The sequence below is a fragment of the Rattus norvegicus genome, chromosome 13, assembly GCF_021556685.1.
Source record: "Rattus norvegicus strain SHRSP/BbbUtx chromosome 13, alternate assembly SHRSP_T2T, whole genome shotgun sequence".
Taxonomy (NCBI): Eukaryota; Metazoa; Chordata; class Mammalia; order Rodentia; family Muridae; genus Rattus; species Rattus norvegicus.
Window position 1 is genome coordinate 58,437,923 of NC_141546.1, and position 16,855 is coordinate 58,454,777.

At 35.6% G+C, this 16,855-nt stretch overlaps 1 protein-coding gene across 2 annotated transcripts in view; it reads right to left on the bottom strand.

Moving 5' to 3' along the window:
• Rgs13 (regulator of G-protein signaling 13) overlaps positions 1-16,405 on the bottom strand; it is a 33,504-nt gene extending 17,099 nt beyond the window's left edge. Inside the window, exons 1-4 of one of the 2 annotated variants that reach the window (XM_087581369.1) lie at positions 16,178-16,405; positions 14,722-14,790; positions 10,179-10,248; positions 7,176-7,237 (exon numbers count right to left, since the gene is read on the bottom strand). In XM_087581369.1, coding sequence (XP_087437495.1) covers positions 7,176-7,237; positions 10,179-10,243 — 127 coding nt within the window. In that variant the 5' untranslated portion in view covers positions 10,244-10,248; positions 14,722-14,790; positions 16,178-16,405. 2 annotated transcript variants of the gene reach the window in all.
• Positions 16,406-16,855: the final 450 nt, after the last annotated feature.

Genomic DNA, 16,855 nt, shown 5'->3' on the forward strand with positions numbered 1-16,855 from the left:
GGGAAAAGCTATTTATTTATTTATTTATTTATTTATTTATTTACTTGCTTACAAACAAACACAATTAACACACACATACACATACATGCACACATACACATGTATACTTATATACTTACATATATGCACATACTTGTACACACACACACACACACACACACACACACACACACACACCAATGGTGCTGGCAACTATATTTGTAGATTCATGTATGATATGCCAAGGCTCTACCCTTTATCTTTATAGCCAGCCTCTTGTAATTTATGGAATTTGGTTCCTCTAGTTTTGACATTTTGCAGCATAGTTTATTACAGAGGAAAGTACAAAGACTTGCTTCCACCTTCCAATCTTTGTTCATCTTCTTATTTTTAAACCAAAATTTATGCAAATTACTTTATATATTCTACCTTGCTTCCATCATGCCACTGCAAATGCTTCTTTTTAACTATAAAAATGGGCTTTCCTATAACCTGACTTCTTTCCAGTCTTCAGCAGAATTTGTGGCACTTTCCTTGAAAGAGCTGTATCGTTTGGGTTCCATGGTAACACACTATTTTTGTTCATCTTTAGTTTACCTGATGTTTCTTTGTATTCACTGGTTCTTATTCCCCAAATCTGGAATATCACCTTGTTCCCAAGCACCATCTCTTTTCCTTTCCTTTTTTATCTCAACTCTTCTAGTAATCCTTGGCTCTCACTGCTAATTATTTTCAAGTTTGACTTTTCTCCTGGGTTCTGCTTTTAAGCTGACTTATTGCATTATCTTTATAATTAGTTTCCCTTCATTTTTCTTCAGAAAAAGCTGGAGGATCTTTTAAAAATATATTTACTTGCTTACAAAAATTTGGTTAATATTCAGGGTGAGATCATTCACATGGCCTCATGAGGTCTTTGGCAGCTGAAATATTAAAATGCCTTTCAGTTATTTGCAGGCACCTCTCTCACATCTTTGAACCTTTCGGTTATGTTTTTCTTGGGTTCATATCCAAGACCTCAGCATGGATGTCTGCTTCTTATGACTAATCACTTCAAGTCTTTTCCCCTCTGACAGTTTATTCTCTCTCGGAGATTCTGGCAGTTCTACTCGTTTTGACAGCTCTTCCCCCTGTCAACAATTCTCAGTTGTGTTATTATAATCTTGCACCTTTTTTCCCACATCACTTGATGTAATTTTTTCAAAGCACTTGCCACTTTATGGAATTATCTATGCATTCTTGTTCTTTGTCTTCTCTATTTAAGTGGAGTGCATGGGGTGAGTGTATATATACTTCCTTCATTTCATCTCCATCCTCATGTTGTTTTCCACATACTTGGTAGGATGTTTGAGTCATCCAAGTAGTCTTTTTATTTGTATAAAACACGATACATCAGCAAATACCTTCTATTGTTATCTTTTGAAAATTAGTTTGTTCCTAGAGGTAGAAGGTAGGTTCTTATGACCGAAGACACCATGAACTACAGATACAGGACCTCGCTGAGGGACTGGCTTTTGTGGTACAAGAAAGTACCATGAGCTTTCATAAGAGGAATGCATCCAATAGTACTGTCTGGCTATGTCATTTATGACCCACATCAATGAACAGTATAGCATGATAATTCTAAGGGTGCAGAAGTGGGATGCATATCTTGGTAATAACCATCAACTTTCTAATTGAACTTAGTACCCACACAATACGAGTGAATCATATCTGGTACTGGAAACATGATGAATTATCCAGGGCTAATGAAGTCATGAGTCTTAGAGAAGAACCTACAACTGCTACTTTCTTAAACCAGTATACTCTCTATCTACATTGTAAGTATTTGTCCTTATAACCATAGATCAAGTGTATTTCCCAGCCTCTATCAAGGAAACTTCTCTTTAAAACAGATACCACTGTAGAAACCACAACCAATCTAAATGCAGAGTTCTGGAGCCCAGTTCCCATGGATACATGGATGCATGGATGCATGGATGCATGGATGCATGGATACATCTATAAAATTGTCACACTTAAGGCTCAGATATCATATCAGAAGAGGGTGTAGAAAGATTAAGAGCTAGAGGAACAGTGAGTTGTAAGTGATTTTTGTGTCTTCTAGGAATTTCAGAAGTTACATCCATAAAGTATCACGAGGATGACTGCTAAATAAGGATGACAACAGACATATAAAGTGAGTGAGGAAAAGCCTATGTGACTTCAATGCTAGGCAAAGACTACAGGCAAAAAAGAATGCTGAAAGCTGGAGAGATAGCCTTTCCCAAGGAATAGAACACAAACTGGTTATCCACTACCAAATGGTCAGTCCTGAAGACATGATAGAGATCCTGAATTTGAAAGAAATAAAGGGAGGTTTATATGGTTTTGAGGAACTAAAGGAAAAGGAAAATGATATAACTGTATTATAATCTCAAAAACTAAAAGAAATAGTTAACAAAGCATCTGTCACTGAAAAGACAAAAAGAGAATTGGTAATATATTTTCTATATTTTTAAACGTTATAGATTCTTTTAAAGTTTGACCTTTCTTGTTTGAAGAGTTCTTAAACTTAAGTGATTTTGGTCTTCTATAATTTAAAATTTACCATTCTGTATCTTTTCTGCTTTTGCTAATCTTGTTTAGTGATTAGTTACCAATAGCACCCACAGAACTACTTTTCTGATATTCACGTTTTTGAAACCTGATGTCTTGATAGCAATTTTTATTTTAGTGGCTATGATTTGAGGGGAAATCTTAGATAATTCTCCAGTATTTTGTTGGATAAATGAAACTTTTTTTTCTGTCACATTTATACTTCTGTCAATTCTAAAAGTATTTTCTAAAAATTTAGATATTTGAAAAGACTTTTGAAAAGTATAGAGTGTTTTCTGCTTCACTCAGTGTGGTTGATTTTTAACTGACACCGACTTTCACATCAAAATCCAAGGAACCAATACATTGCATTTATCCATTTAAAAGACATAATTTATCTGTATCAGCCTTAGTTCTTAAATAATATGTTGCATTTAAACTACTGCCATTCATGCCTTTATATAGCCTTAAGAAAGGCTTTTGCTCAAATGATGTTATTTTAAAAAAGTATCATTGTTGCCTTTGGAATTCTATTCACATTGCTTTAAAAATTGGTGCAATAATTACTTTCCATTTTTCCATAGTCTACCGTAAATGGTGATTTTTTATTCTTTTTTAAAAAGATTTTCAGATTCCCCCCCTGTGGAATTTTATATGTGTTATAGGTCCACAATCGTTTTCTCAAGCATGCTGTTTAATAACTAAAACAAGCTTAGTATCTACTCATTAAGTGAATATGCACACAGTATATTTTAAAAGTATCCTCAATGCTTTGAAAACTTGTTTGCCAGCAGTGTATCTTCCTATTACATCTAGAACTTGTCTAGTTTACAAACATTCTTCATTTCAAATTAACATCTAACTTTGCCATAGCTCTGTCAACTTGGTCTTTTTCCTGCCCCCCTCTTCCCTCTCTCCTCCCCCTCCTTCACCTCTTCTTCCTCTCCTTTCCTTTCCTCATTTTCTTCTTCTCCTTTTTATGTTTCTTCTTTCTCGTTTCGCTTTCTTTAAAATGTTTTTAATTGAAATAGAAAAATATCACTTTTCACCATTTCTTTCCATTTTTATTTAGCCCCTCCAGCTAGTATTTCTTAAACTTTTCCCATGTTCCAATCTTTAATTATTATTGCATATATATATACATATATATGTGTGTGTATACATATGGGTATCTATCTATCTATCTATCTATCTATCTATCTATCTATCTGTTTATCTATCTGTCTGTCTACTCTTTTGAGGCCATTTTTGTTGCTAGTGTGGTTATGATTTCAGAATTGATCACTCTTATTTGGACAAACCAATAAGGGGCTTATTCCTGGGAGAGACTGATGTTCCTCTTTCCATCACTTGATAGTGGTCTGTGCTTCTTCATCTATGCATGGGATTCTACAACATTTTCCTCCATTGATATTTACATTGTTTTGGTCTTGGCAAGAAATGTATTAAGGTACAATAAGTAGCACTTAAGTGATGGTAGCATCTAAAAGCAGTCTTGCTGGACTTAAGGCTCACTCAACAGGAAGGAAATCATGGTACTGGGAACCTAGCCAGCATTCTGGGATAAGGAGGCCATGGGCCTTAGAAAGGAATCTATTGTCACTACTATGTTAGGACAGTTTAATTCCTTCCCCATTATTTATACCCATATATTTATTATCCTGGTAGCCACAGATAAATGTCACTAACAACCCCATAATAAACAAAACAAAACAAAACTCCTCTTTACAGCAAATGGCAGAAAACCCAAACTGGATACAGCATGGATATTAGCAGGCTTTTGGAAGAACAGAGCTAGTGGATGTGTCTACATTCCAACGCCTACACCTGCGGCTCAAGGAACATTGCACAAGATGGGTCAGAAAGATTGCAAATGTCAGAATAGCAGGAAGTCTCCTATGAAACAGTCTCTCTTAGAAGAGGCTGCGTAAACTTGGTCCTTTCCAGTTTCTACTTTTTATAAAGCTTTTTCATTGTGTTGAATGTTAACAATGCCATTAAATGAATTAATGTTAACTATTAATTAATGGTTTTCCAACAAATATTTCCTATATTAACTTCTCATCATTTCCTGAGGCTCAGACTAACACATTTCATTTCCATGTGGGATTCCCATCTCTATATTCTAAGTGGCTGTGTTTGAATCTGTGTAGCAATTGAAGTTTGTATATCTTAGTGTAGTGGAAACATTTTAGTGTCCTTTGTCAGTTGAAGCATTCTTGCTGTATCAAACATTAAAGTGTCTGCTATAGTAGCTTTTCTAGTTGACTGATCCTATCTGTGGGGTGATTTGGTTTTTAAAATCACCTTTGAGTATGTGCTGTAGCCTGTTTAAATGAACTTCATACTAATTTGACTTTGTGTTTCTACTGGCTTTATTAAGAACAGTGTGATGCCTTCTTGCTCTCATCTTTTTTTTTTTGTAAACTTTGCTTATTCTTAGGACATTATATTTCTAAATTACTGAGTCTAGACAAGTGACCACTTGATACTTATGTCCGATCATTAACTATTCATTTCCTTCATTTTGCCAGGTCTTCAGCACTGGCACATAAGCTGACATAATAACTATAGCTTGGTATGTTGATCTTTCCTTATATTTATCTTCCATTGAATAATAGTATACACCTACTTTGTACGAGTGACACTGTTAGTCTCTTAATGGAATGTGAAATGAGTAAAGAATATCTGTTCTTCAAAGAACTTCACAATTTATTGAGCAAGCTCCTTTGGAAATAAATTCGTTACCCCAAATAGTCATAATGAAAAGATGGATAACTAATGTACTAACAAAATAGAACCAAAGAAAATTTATAAATCCTTTCATAGAAAAGGTAGAACTTGAACTTTAATTTTTACGGGTGTGCAGGACTGGGTGAGAACAAAATGGACAATAAGCAGAAGCCTGTATGTAGCAGGACAGTTGCTGATGTACAAGGAAGGGATGGAGCAGTTGCCACATTGGTGTAAGTTGTGTTTCATAAACGACAGAACAGGAGACAAATTTCAGAAAACAAATTGGGTCAAGATATCATGGATCCTGAAAACTAAGAGTTTGGACTTTTAGCAGGAAAAAGAGGAAAAACAGGACTCTACTCAGAGAGGTGCACATTGTAACCAATAAGAGCAAATGGCAATTATTGTGCTCAAGCTGCACCCTGCACCAAAGTATGTCTTTTTATGTTCAACCGGTACAATAATATTGAATAGAGAGATGACGTTATTCTCACTTTAAAGAAGAGATGTCTGTAACTTTGAAAGTGAGATTAACCTAGCAATGCTGTGAAATGGGCTAGCGCTGATATTAAAACTCTTTGGCGAAGAATCAATACAGTTGACTTAGCAGGCAAGTTTCTGTTCTTCCATTTAAGTGGGCAAAATTTTAGTGCAAGGATCTAAAATTTAATTCATGCTGGCAAGTTACATCAGAGAACTATGAATCATGCTTGATAGGTAAAAGGCATAGTTCAAATTTCCTTTTATATGAATGAAAGAAAGAAACTATGACATGCACATTTTCAATGCAATGGCTTACAGTTCAAGAAAGGTGATTAGGTGGTGCACAGATCTGGAGATGTTCAACATGAGTGAAGGAGCCCCAGAGTCAGAGCTAGACGGACCAAGGAATTCTAATTGAAAAAGCCAACAGTCAAAATTTCAAACCTCCCACCATTGCCCTGTGAGTCAGAAATAACAGATGTTGTATTAAAGAATGTTCTTGAGGCTGTGAGAGTAGATAGTGTCCCAGGAACACAGAAGTCCCCAAGAGTGACAGAATGTACTGTCTAGAATAACCCTGTCTGTACCCACTAATCGAAATACCATAGTACTACCGTTATCTCCTGTTCATAATCAGGAGATCTGAACAATTCATTATTCCCAGAGAGCCTCACACAGGCAAGTCCCTAATAAAGAGATATGTTCATACATAAAAATTAGCAGACATTTGATAGGGATAACACTATTGGAAAGAAATTAAGTTCAGTAGAATTTTGAGTACACTCTACTTTTTTTAAGTTGTTCTCTTGTTATCATTTTCTGTCATCTACCAGTTTTTTGTTCCAAATAATAGTTTCCTTGAGTGCCCCTCATCTTTTACATTAACTGCACTGAGCTTCTCAAGATATGTTTTTGCCTACATAGCTATGACTTTTCCTTTGTATCACTTGAATTCTGATGTTTGCTCCATTATACCCAGAACCACTATAATTAAAGACCAAAGGGCTCCACTGAGTTTTAGAATGAGGCTTGAATTGGTTCTTACTTTTGACAGCACTTAGAACAGCAACTTTTTAAATAGTTTCTAAGCACTAACTTTAGCAAGCCATGGGAAGGCAGTATATTTCAGTATGTGTTACTATTTCAGAATTCTCCCAATGGGCTTTATGCATATACTTGTGAAGAATAGAGACCCACAGTGACTAATCTTGTTTTAATTAACACCAAAGAAAATAACAGTGGTTGGCATGACAGACTATTTTCAGGTTTTCCTTTTTTAACTGTGTCAGTTACTAGTTAGGAGGCCATAAGCGGAGCCACACTTGTCATCTGGTACCCCTCCCCCAGCGCTATGAATGTGAAACAGGCCACTCATTAAAAGATGACATGTACATCATACTCACATTTTGTAGCCATCAGACTTTCCAAAGATTGGGCCCATTTTAAAACTTCATCCAAAGTAAGGCTTTGAAAAGAAACAAGAGCACTGATTGGGCTAAATTACTATCAAAGTTTGCTAAACTAAATAAATCTATGCTATATTGAGAATAATAGAAGAATATAATTTACATTGCTTATTACCCTTTGACCTTCTATGTCTTATTTTCCACTAAATTTTGAACTGTGAAAAATATGACGTATATGCTTGAGATTATAAAATAAATATTAAAGATAGTTGTATAATCTCCTTTCCTATTTCCTATTAGAATTGTGGTAGATTAAGCTTTTGTTTTATATATATATATATATATATATATATATATATATATATATATATATATATGGTTTTAACAAGAAATTATATTTTTCATACCTACTTTCCATGTCTATGACCGTCTTGTACTCATTTTATATGTGATTACCTTGATCTTACTCTTTAAATTATAATTATAAATTAGTCATACTTTGAACATTTTGATGACTCTAATATTCTACAAGGAGCCTTTTAGAGATTATGTAGTCAGTCTAAACAATTCTGATTATTTCTTATTTTCCACCATTAAAGCTATGTGCAGTCAAGCGTATATGGCAGTGTAGCTCTGGTAATTTTGTAGGGTAACAGAAACCGACTGGAAACTGATAGCAGGCACACACTTCGAAAGTTCCAGGCACAGACTCCCACATTTTCTCCTAAGGATTGTCTCATGTTTTTCACACGTGCACCCACTTACCTAATGAATGCAGAGTTCATCTACAAAGCTTATGTGCACATTTTCATGTACTGTCTTGTCTATTATGCTTGCAGTTTCTTATTTGATATGTATGTACTTATGTATTGAATTCTGAAGGTTTTAACTTTATGTCAAGTTACATTCGACCTAACGGAATGAACAAAGCCACACTTGGAGGTGGTGGCTTGAATGCTTCATTTCGGTTTCTGTTGATGAGCTTCATGAAGTGACTGGCAAGTGATCTTGCTTCATTACACATGGGTAACTTTACTTCTCTATATCAAGGTTGCTAATATATTTATCAGCATCCAGCTCCCGTTTCACCTGTGTCTTCCCACCTTTTGCACTGCTATAAGGAAACTGAAGATGAGAGCCAGGCCTACTCCTTGCTACATGGTCGAATCAGTCTGAATGTTAATTCTTCAAGAGTAAGCATCAGTATTGACTCGTTATGAACATAACAAAAGCTTAAAGAAGTTAAGTAATCCTGAACATGGAACGATATTCATCCTGTAACAACTCTGATGGTCCTGGCAGCTCCATGGAGACTTTCACATCAGTTTCTAGGCTGAAAAGTGCACTGTGCTGAGTGCTATCAAAAACATTTGCGTGAAATTATTTCTGACTCATTGTCTTTTTCGCTCTCTAGCACTTCAGAGAAATAAGCTAAAAAAAAAAAACACTTTCAATTTATTGAGATGGGAAGTGGGAGGTGGGTTACTTGAATACTTTTCTATCCCACAAATTTCCTTGTAGAGGAAAGACTAAAATCTCCAGTGATGGCACAAAATATCCCTGTGCTGGGAAATTGTGAAGAGAATGTCTTTGCCTGTAAGATTTATGAGACTTAGCGATGTAGACCATGGCTGGAGAAATTGAACTTCATTTTGTCCTTGCTTAGTTCCTGTCTCACAGATTGGCGCTGGCCCAGGATGGAGATGATCTCGTCAGAATTATTTAAAGGTTTATTTCAACCACCTTTGCTGCCAGATCAGCCTGAGTCTCCTGATCTGAGTTCTACAGTTTTGCATCTTTCCCTTTTCCTGGGCAGGGGAGGCAGCAAAAAGCAGACACAGAGGCTTTAGGAAACTCTTGCCATTGATGCTTAGAGTCTGACGGTTGGGGGACACAATCCTGGTGTAGGATTTAATACATCTCCACACCTTAGATTTGTATCATCTCTATATCCGACAGTTATTATGAACATAAAATGTCCTATCAAATGACCTTAAGCAGCCTTATAAATATAAATTCTCTTTTCCTCTACTCATCCTTTCCACTGAGGATCTATAAGGCAGAGAAGAAGAAAGCCAAGTTCTGATTGTGACAGGCCCCAGGGATAATCGATAGAAGAAAGTTATTTTCAGTCATTTGGTTATATCTTTCTTCATGGGTATACACGCATGGTTAACAAAACTTCAACTGGTCACTAGAATTTTGGCCATTGGGATTTATCACCCACCAGTATATCTACTTTTATTAACCAAGTCATAGTTTGTGACCTTTTGAAATCATTCTTATTTAATGGGAGGTCAGACTGGTCAAAAGTTCTGATTTACAAGGATGTGTTCAGAACTGAGGCCTTCAGTTAGGCATGTATGGTTAATCTAACTAGGTTAATCTACACTCTGCATTTTTTTGTGATAAACCCAACTGTTGGTTATCCTTCTACTCACCCTTTACATTTTAATCTACCAGATCACGGGAGCAGGGGAGGCTGGATCTTTACAATAAAATGTATCCCAGATCAGGAGGCTTAGACAGGAAGATCACAAGGCTGGAGATGGCCTGTCCTGTATGAACTGACAGTGTAAAAAGCAAGGAAACAAACAAATCACAACTTTGCCTGCATCCTGAGAAGACTGAGAGGCTTCCATTCTCGTAAACCACAGGAAGGAATAAAGGTGTCTGTCACTTCTTGCGAGGGGTTTAATTATGAGAATATGTTAGATTAAAAAAACTTTAATATAAACACAAGACTATATTGTAAAGAATGTTTATCACATATCTCTAAAACATTAAAGTTAGCAAGTTTTCAGGTGTGCACCATGAATTATGGAAATAAATTTTATTGTGAAACATGATTGTTTCTCTGGTGGAGTTTCTCATGTGTAAATGAAAATTTTACTTTCTCAACAAAATATATTTAGAGCGAAATCAAGTAGATATGTACCTATTTATCATGTGACTAAGAATTCTTATTTTAAATGGCTATAACATAGGAGAGCTACTTACCTTGAAGGGAGTCTCTTAGATTCATGTCTGCATAGCTTACAAATCCAACAGATATGCCTGCTCATTTTTTCTAAAAAAAAAAAGTATATAGGTATATAATTTAGTCATATAAAATGGCTGCTTGGGAGAGTCAATTTTCAAAGAACATATAAAGTCATAAATCACAAAACCCATGAATTCTTAAAGTTACTAGCCGTCACTAGGGGTCATGAAGAAAGAATAGGGGGGATGACTCACTTCATACATATTCCATAAGAATATAAGTGATTAGATTTCTCAGCGACTTTGGAATTCCTCTTACCCACTTACTCATTAATAACAGGTTTTTTTTAAATATAGAGCTCTGAGAACTGTATTTTAATTAGAAGCCACTGACAGTGAACTTACCAACTTCTAAAGTTTCCTTTTTGGGATAATTCTTATTTTTAGAGTGCTCCTAAGTATATGAGGAAAACTTGCCTCTTTGTAATTAGTCAAATTAAATAGCATAAACAGCCAAATAGAAACTCCTTAAGAATGAATTCTGAGAAGAGTAATTGTTACATAAATTTGGGCATTTTTGGACATTGTAACTTTGAAATTCTGACAGAGTTGACTCAGTCTAGGCTGAGTATATATATAGCCATGTAGGCTTTTTTAAAACTTGGAACTTTGAGAAAAACAGCTAAAACATGTTAGAGATAATTTAATACATGTTTTATATAAAATCTGGAAATAGTTTACTGACTATACATAGGTAGTTTGATGAAGTAAATCAATGAGGATCAATAGTGAGCTTCTGTGACTTTATTGACTCATTCAAAGTGTCCAGAGCTCTCGGTGTCAGTGAGTGATCTACAGAGACCACTTTTCTCCTCTTCCTGTTATTATGGGCAAGATAAAAAAAATTGGGATTCTCTTGTATGGGCTGTATCAATAGTAGGAGGAGAACTGAGTCAGAGCTGAGAATAGTTGGTGAAGCCATCCCAGTAAGGTACGTTCTAAGCAGGGGCCAATGGGATATGCTGAGATGGAGAATAGAGGAGGCCTTGATTAGGTAACGACTAGGAGGCAATGGTTAGTTGAAGAAAGGAAGGAAGATGCTGCTCGTTCTGTTAGAATGTCATTCATGAACAACATGGATCAGAGTGGGCAGCAACAAGGTGGAGAAAGTAATAACATCCCGTCTTTTGTAAAAACTATTGAAGAATGATACAGCAGGGATACAGAGGCAGGAATCTCTCTCTTGACTATTCTAGCTTGTGTGTTTGTAGTATGTGGCAGTGAATTTGTTAGTGTGACAGTGTGAACTTGCTAAAAGATATCCAGGAATAGAAAACATGAGAGAAGTGGGAAAAGTAATAGAATAAACATTGTGCAGCCAAATAGATATAAGTGAGGGAACAAATGGGAGGGAGGGAGGTTAATTGATTGCAAATATAGTAACATATGTAGACATGAAAGTCTATTATGCGGCTATCTGTGTACGCAACTAGGTTTTAGATGACTGTAAGTGCAGGAAAGAATAGTGGCATTTTAAACTGTGGTTAATAGTAGTTCACCAAAGTGTTAAGATATCAAAGCAATGAAAATAGAAGTCTTTTTGTTAAAAAAAAGTCTGAGATTAAAGATGATAATAATGAAATAACTAAGGCTAAGAGAAGCAGGGCATTGGCTGGCTATTTATAATGATGCTGTACATAATTGGGCCCTGAACTCTATTGGTGAAGCTAAGTTTCCATACCGAACATCTCTTGCTTATTCTTGACTCACATCCTCACTGTTACTGCAACTACTCATCCTTGTCGCCTACGAGGGCTCAATATTTCTTCTTCAACAATTGATTTTGTTTCATTGTCTTTTCACTCCATCTACTAATGCCATGTGTACATATTTTCATAGTTTTATCATCTCTGTAATTCTAATATATATATATTATACATTATAATATTCTTAGTAGGTATAATGGAATCAGACAAAACCACAGCAGTCAGTGCACAACAGTCACTGAGGTCAGATGCACGGTGGAGGTACTTTGCGAGTGTACTTGCTTTTAGGGGTTTCCCAGAGCTCCTGGGAGCGGTATATTCAGATAGCTCAGGCTTCTGAAACTAGAATAATACATGCTTGAATTGAGGCTTTTCTTAGCTGTGTGACCTTGGGTGTATTAATTTACCTCTCAGATTATCTATTTCCTTTTCTCTGAAGTGGAACAATGAAGATTAGAAAAATAGATGCATGTGAAAAGTTTCTGTTCCGGATTACCTTTAGCTTCTTGTACTCTGTCACCCAGGAAGTATTTCCCAAGCCCGTTTGTAGGAAGGAGGTATGCATACTATCAGACTATATTCCTTCTTCCTTTTTAAATTTCAACTCAGATGACTACTTTTCCTTATTAATATTGCTCATTCTTCTACATGTGAATATACTCTCTGCAAATACTGTTTCTTTTCCCATTTATCTATCTATCTATCTATCTATCTATCTATCTATCTATCTATCTATCTATCTAATTAATTAATTATTTTTTTACTGCTATCTCATTTTTACTGTTTTAGAAATTAGTTCAAAGATGGAGTTGGATGAGTCAGCTCCAGGTATTTAGAATCTTCTAGTAATGTGTCATATGAAGGACAGAAGCCGGAAGATAGGATTTGCAAGGCCAGAGGTTTAAGTGGAATGGTGGATGGTTAAGTGAATGGTTTAGAGTGGCATGGTGAGAGATAACAATTCCCTAAGTTTGTGCTCTTGAAGCTAACTGTGCAGGTTGTCTCTTCTATGTAGATGCACAGTTCAAAGGGAAACAAGAGAGTTAGATCCACATGGGCACCCTTGCCAAGCTACAGAACCCCAAGAAGCTACAAGACCCCATACGTGGTTCTAATTTTCCTAATCCTAGCAAAGCTCTGTCTAGATCAACAGTACCCTCTGCTCAGTTAGATGATTGATACAGAACAATGTTCTGTGGCACAAGCTATTCATTACTTGGGCAACACTTGAAGGGATATACATATTACATGTTATTTAAAGTTCTAACTTATCAGTTACTATTCTAAGTAATTTCATATATTATTCAATAAACATTTGTAGCAATTGCTTTCATACTATTTATGTGTTCCAAGTCACAAAGATTTTTAGATTACAAAATATAAATAGAATACAATGTTGTAAAATTGCCAATGATTAAATTTCAGAAAATACTTAGACATATTAAGCATAGAAAACATAGACCACAGAAGAATTGTGTTCTATGATATTCTCAGACTTTCATCAAGCTAGGACTTGATGGATATAGTCCTGGCATTGCAAGTCTGTTTCCAGTCCTCTAGGAACCTTTGGTCATTTTTTTTGCACATTAAGATTTCTAGCTGTATATGTAGCAAAGGATGGCCTTGTTGGGCACCAATGAGAGGAGAAACCCTTGGTCCTGCCAAGGTTCGACCCCCCAGTGTAAGGGAATGTCAGGGCAGGGAGGCAGGAAGGGGTGGGTGGATGAGTTGGAGAACACCCTCATAGAAGAAGGGGTAGGGGGATGGGATATGGGGTTTATGGAAGGGGAACTGGGAAAGAAGATAACATTTGAAATGCAAATAAAAAATCCAATAAAAAAAAGATTTCTAGAACTAAATGCCTACCCACATGCCTGTGTGCCTTTATATTATTTGTTACTGGATTCATGACCATGCACCATAACTTTGCTGGGATGAAGAATAACACTTTTATATCTCACCATATTCTCTGGATCGAAGTAAAGAAGCAAGTTACAAATACTGAATTTTAAATAAAACGGTCAGATTGACCAATTGGGTTCACACTCTTCCAAGCAAAACATTGGTAAAATGAGAGATAAAGAACATAAAATACTTAAATATGAAGGGGAAGAAACAGAGTAAAGAAAGAAGGAAAAATAACAAAATACTTTGTTTTGGAAGCTAGGAAGCAGATAGAGGGTAATGTTAAAATTCTGGGACCTCTAAAGTGAGAAGAAAGTGAGAAGAAAAACTTTGGAATTTCATTTGACCAAATGAAGAACACACAACTCACAATCTGTGGACAAAGACTTGCTAAAGGAAGTAGTTTCTAAATACTTTTAACCTAAAAATAAAAAGAAATTGTGCTCACTTCACATCTGACAATCTTTCGTCATTAAATCATATATCTTTACCTTTAGTCTCTACCAAAATACGAAATGGCAGGGTCAAGTGTTCTCAAATTTACAATAGAGGAACTTTGGTCAGTATTTAAAAAATGGTAAATTCTAATTTTTAAAGGAAATGTAATAAGCATTTAAAGTACTCCATTTGTAAACTTAAATTTGTTTTATTGGATAAATCCAGCTAAGCACATCTTTAGTTAAATTACATTTTTCACATTAGAGCACAAATAAAAAAATAAAAGGTAACCTCAAATTCTCCCCACAACTTGAATTCTATTTTGGGAGAGAGAGAGAGAGAGAGAGAGAGAGAGAGAGAGAGAGAGAGAGAGAGAGAGAGAGAGAGATCCCAGTTTAGGATGACCTAAATTGATGTGATGTGAGACTGATTTGTATTGTGGATAAACTCACCAGGGTTCAAATCAGCTTTGATCCTGTTTTTCTCATGTTGGTGCAGTGATGTAGAAACATACCATTTACCTAAGAATAAAGTAATGCCAAACATAAGTGGAAGTAGAAAGATTAGTGTGAAAATATAATATTTTACAAGGGTTTCTACAAGTACTTTGCCTTTGTTTTCAACCTATAACTTTTACATTATTTCATAATTTTAAAATACATGAAGTGAACTCTGGCTCTTCATTGGTTTGCATTTAATTGTCTTGTGATTACTTTAATTATATATTAATTTGCTGACCTTTTTCTATACTCTGTTGGTAAAATTAATGATATTGTTACAACTCTTTTGTATTTTTTTTAGAGCCTAGGACTGAACCCAGGGCCTTCTGCTTGCTAGGCAAGTGCTCTACTACTGAGTTAATCTTCAACCCCACTTTTACAATTCTTTACATTTAGGGTAAATATCGTTCTTCATATTTTCTTTGAATAACTATTTTTTTAAAGGAGCACATCTCATCAATAGACTGCTAATAAATATAATGCTAGTAGTATGAGTCCTGGATATACTATGGTGTAAATAGATTTATATATCCTCCTGGCTTTAAATTAAGTCTTAAAACAAAATAAAGATAAATAAATTTAAAATGTATCCATTTTAGTCCTAACAGGTAATCAATAATTTTTTTTCTGTTCATCAAACAAACAACCAAACAGAACATCTCACCCCATTCTCTTTCATTTGAGCTGGTCAAATACAGTTTAAAGAAACCTGGACGGCTTTACCTTTTGACAAACTCTTTTTGACAATAGTACAAGAATTCCTGCCCTTAAAGGAACAGTAATTTTGTGAAGCTGTCCTTAGGCACAGCACAAGGAAGGAAGATACTCTATAAACCATGTTTAACAGGGCTTCTTACAGACCTTATCCAAAAGAAAAAAAGCAACAACACGAGAATTAATCGAGCTAATAAACTGATAGAAGCAATAGTTTAGCGATCAGTGATTTGAATACTAAATTTTCTGATTTTATATCTCTGTCATGCACATAAAAACCACATGAAAAGAACATATTCTAAAATGCAGTACATCTACTGCTGGCTTATTTAATTTTTATAGAAAGCAATCCTTGTTTTGAGGTACAGAAAATCTAAGTCAAGAAAGAAATATGTATTTACAATTTTGTTTATTTCTTGGAACAGAAAAACAAAAACCACCTTACATGAACTGCTACAGCTCAGCTACTGAAGTCAGTACCCATTAGGAATTATTTATCAAGAAAACATTCTTCTATTTACGAATTATTTTACTGAATCTCATACTCACAAATATATCCCGAGGAGCAGTCTACCAAGCTGCATTTTATTTACTCCTTGTTATGATCCTTTTGAAATCAGGCTCTGAAATTGCACGAGACACCAAGTATTTTATTTTTCCTGGCATAAAAACACGCCACTGTCTCTATAATTACCTTCTATGGCACTCCGGGTCCCTGTGCTATGAAATTCTAGTTTTACAGACACATATCTATGCAAAGAGAGGTTTTTTGAATATGGAAACTAGTGCTGTGGCATTGCCATGCCTTGCTGATAAAAGAGGTTTTATCTAAACTTATCAGAACATCTGACATGTCCAGATGGCTGGGAGCAGCAGCTCTGGAGAATTTTCAACTGCTGTAGTCAAAACTTCTCCTCTGAATAATTAATTTTTTTCAAGCTTTTGTCAGTGTGCAGCCTAAAGGAAAATCCCCTTTAAAAAAATCTGAGTACAAATGAACAGACAGACTACCATTATTATGGAGCCATGGGGACTATGGACAGCAACCTGTTCACAATAGTCAATTGATTAAGGATCTGAAACAACCTAAGGGCTCTCTCTCTTTTATTTTCTTTTTGGCGTAACCTCATACTTCTCCCTGCTGTTCCTCTGAGCCAGTATTTTGACTGTTTTCATTCGTTTGTTGATTTGATTGTTATTCGGTCTGTTGACATGCCAGCTAAACTAACTTTGAACTGAACACAGTGCTTCAGACTATAAGGGGATGACTAGCTGTTGTCTTATGTTGTGTGTGTGTGTGTGTGTGTGTGTGTGTGTGTGTGTGTGTGCGCGCGCGCGCGCGCGCGCTCTTAGAACCCTCTTATAGAAATGC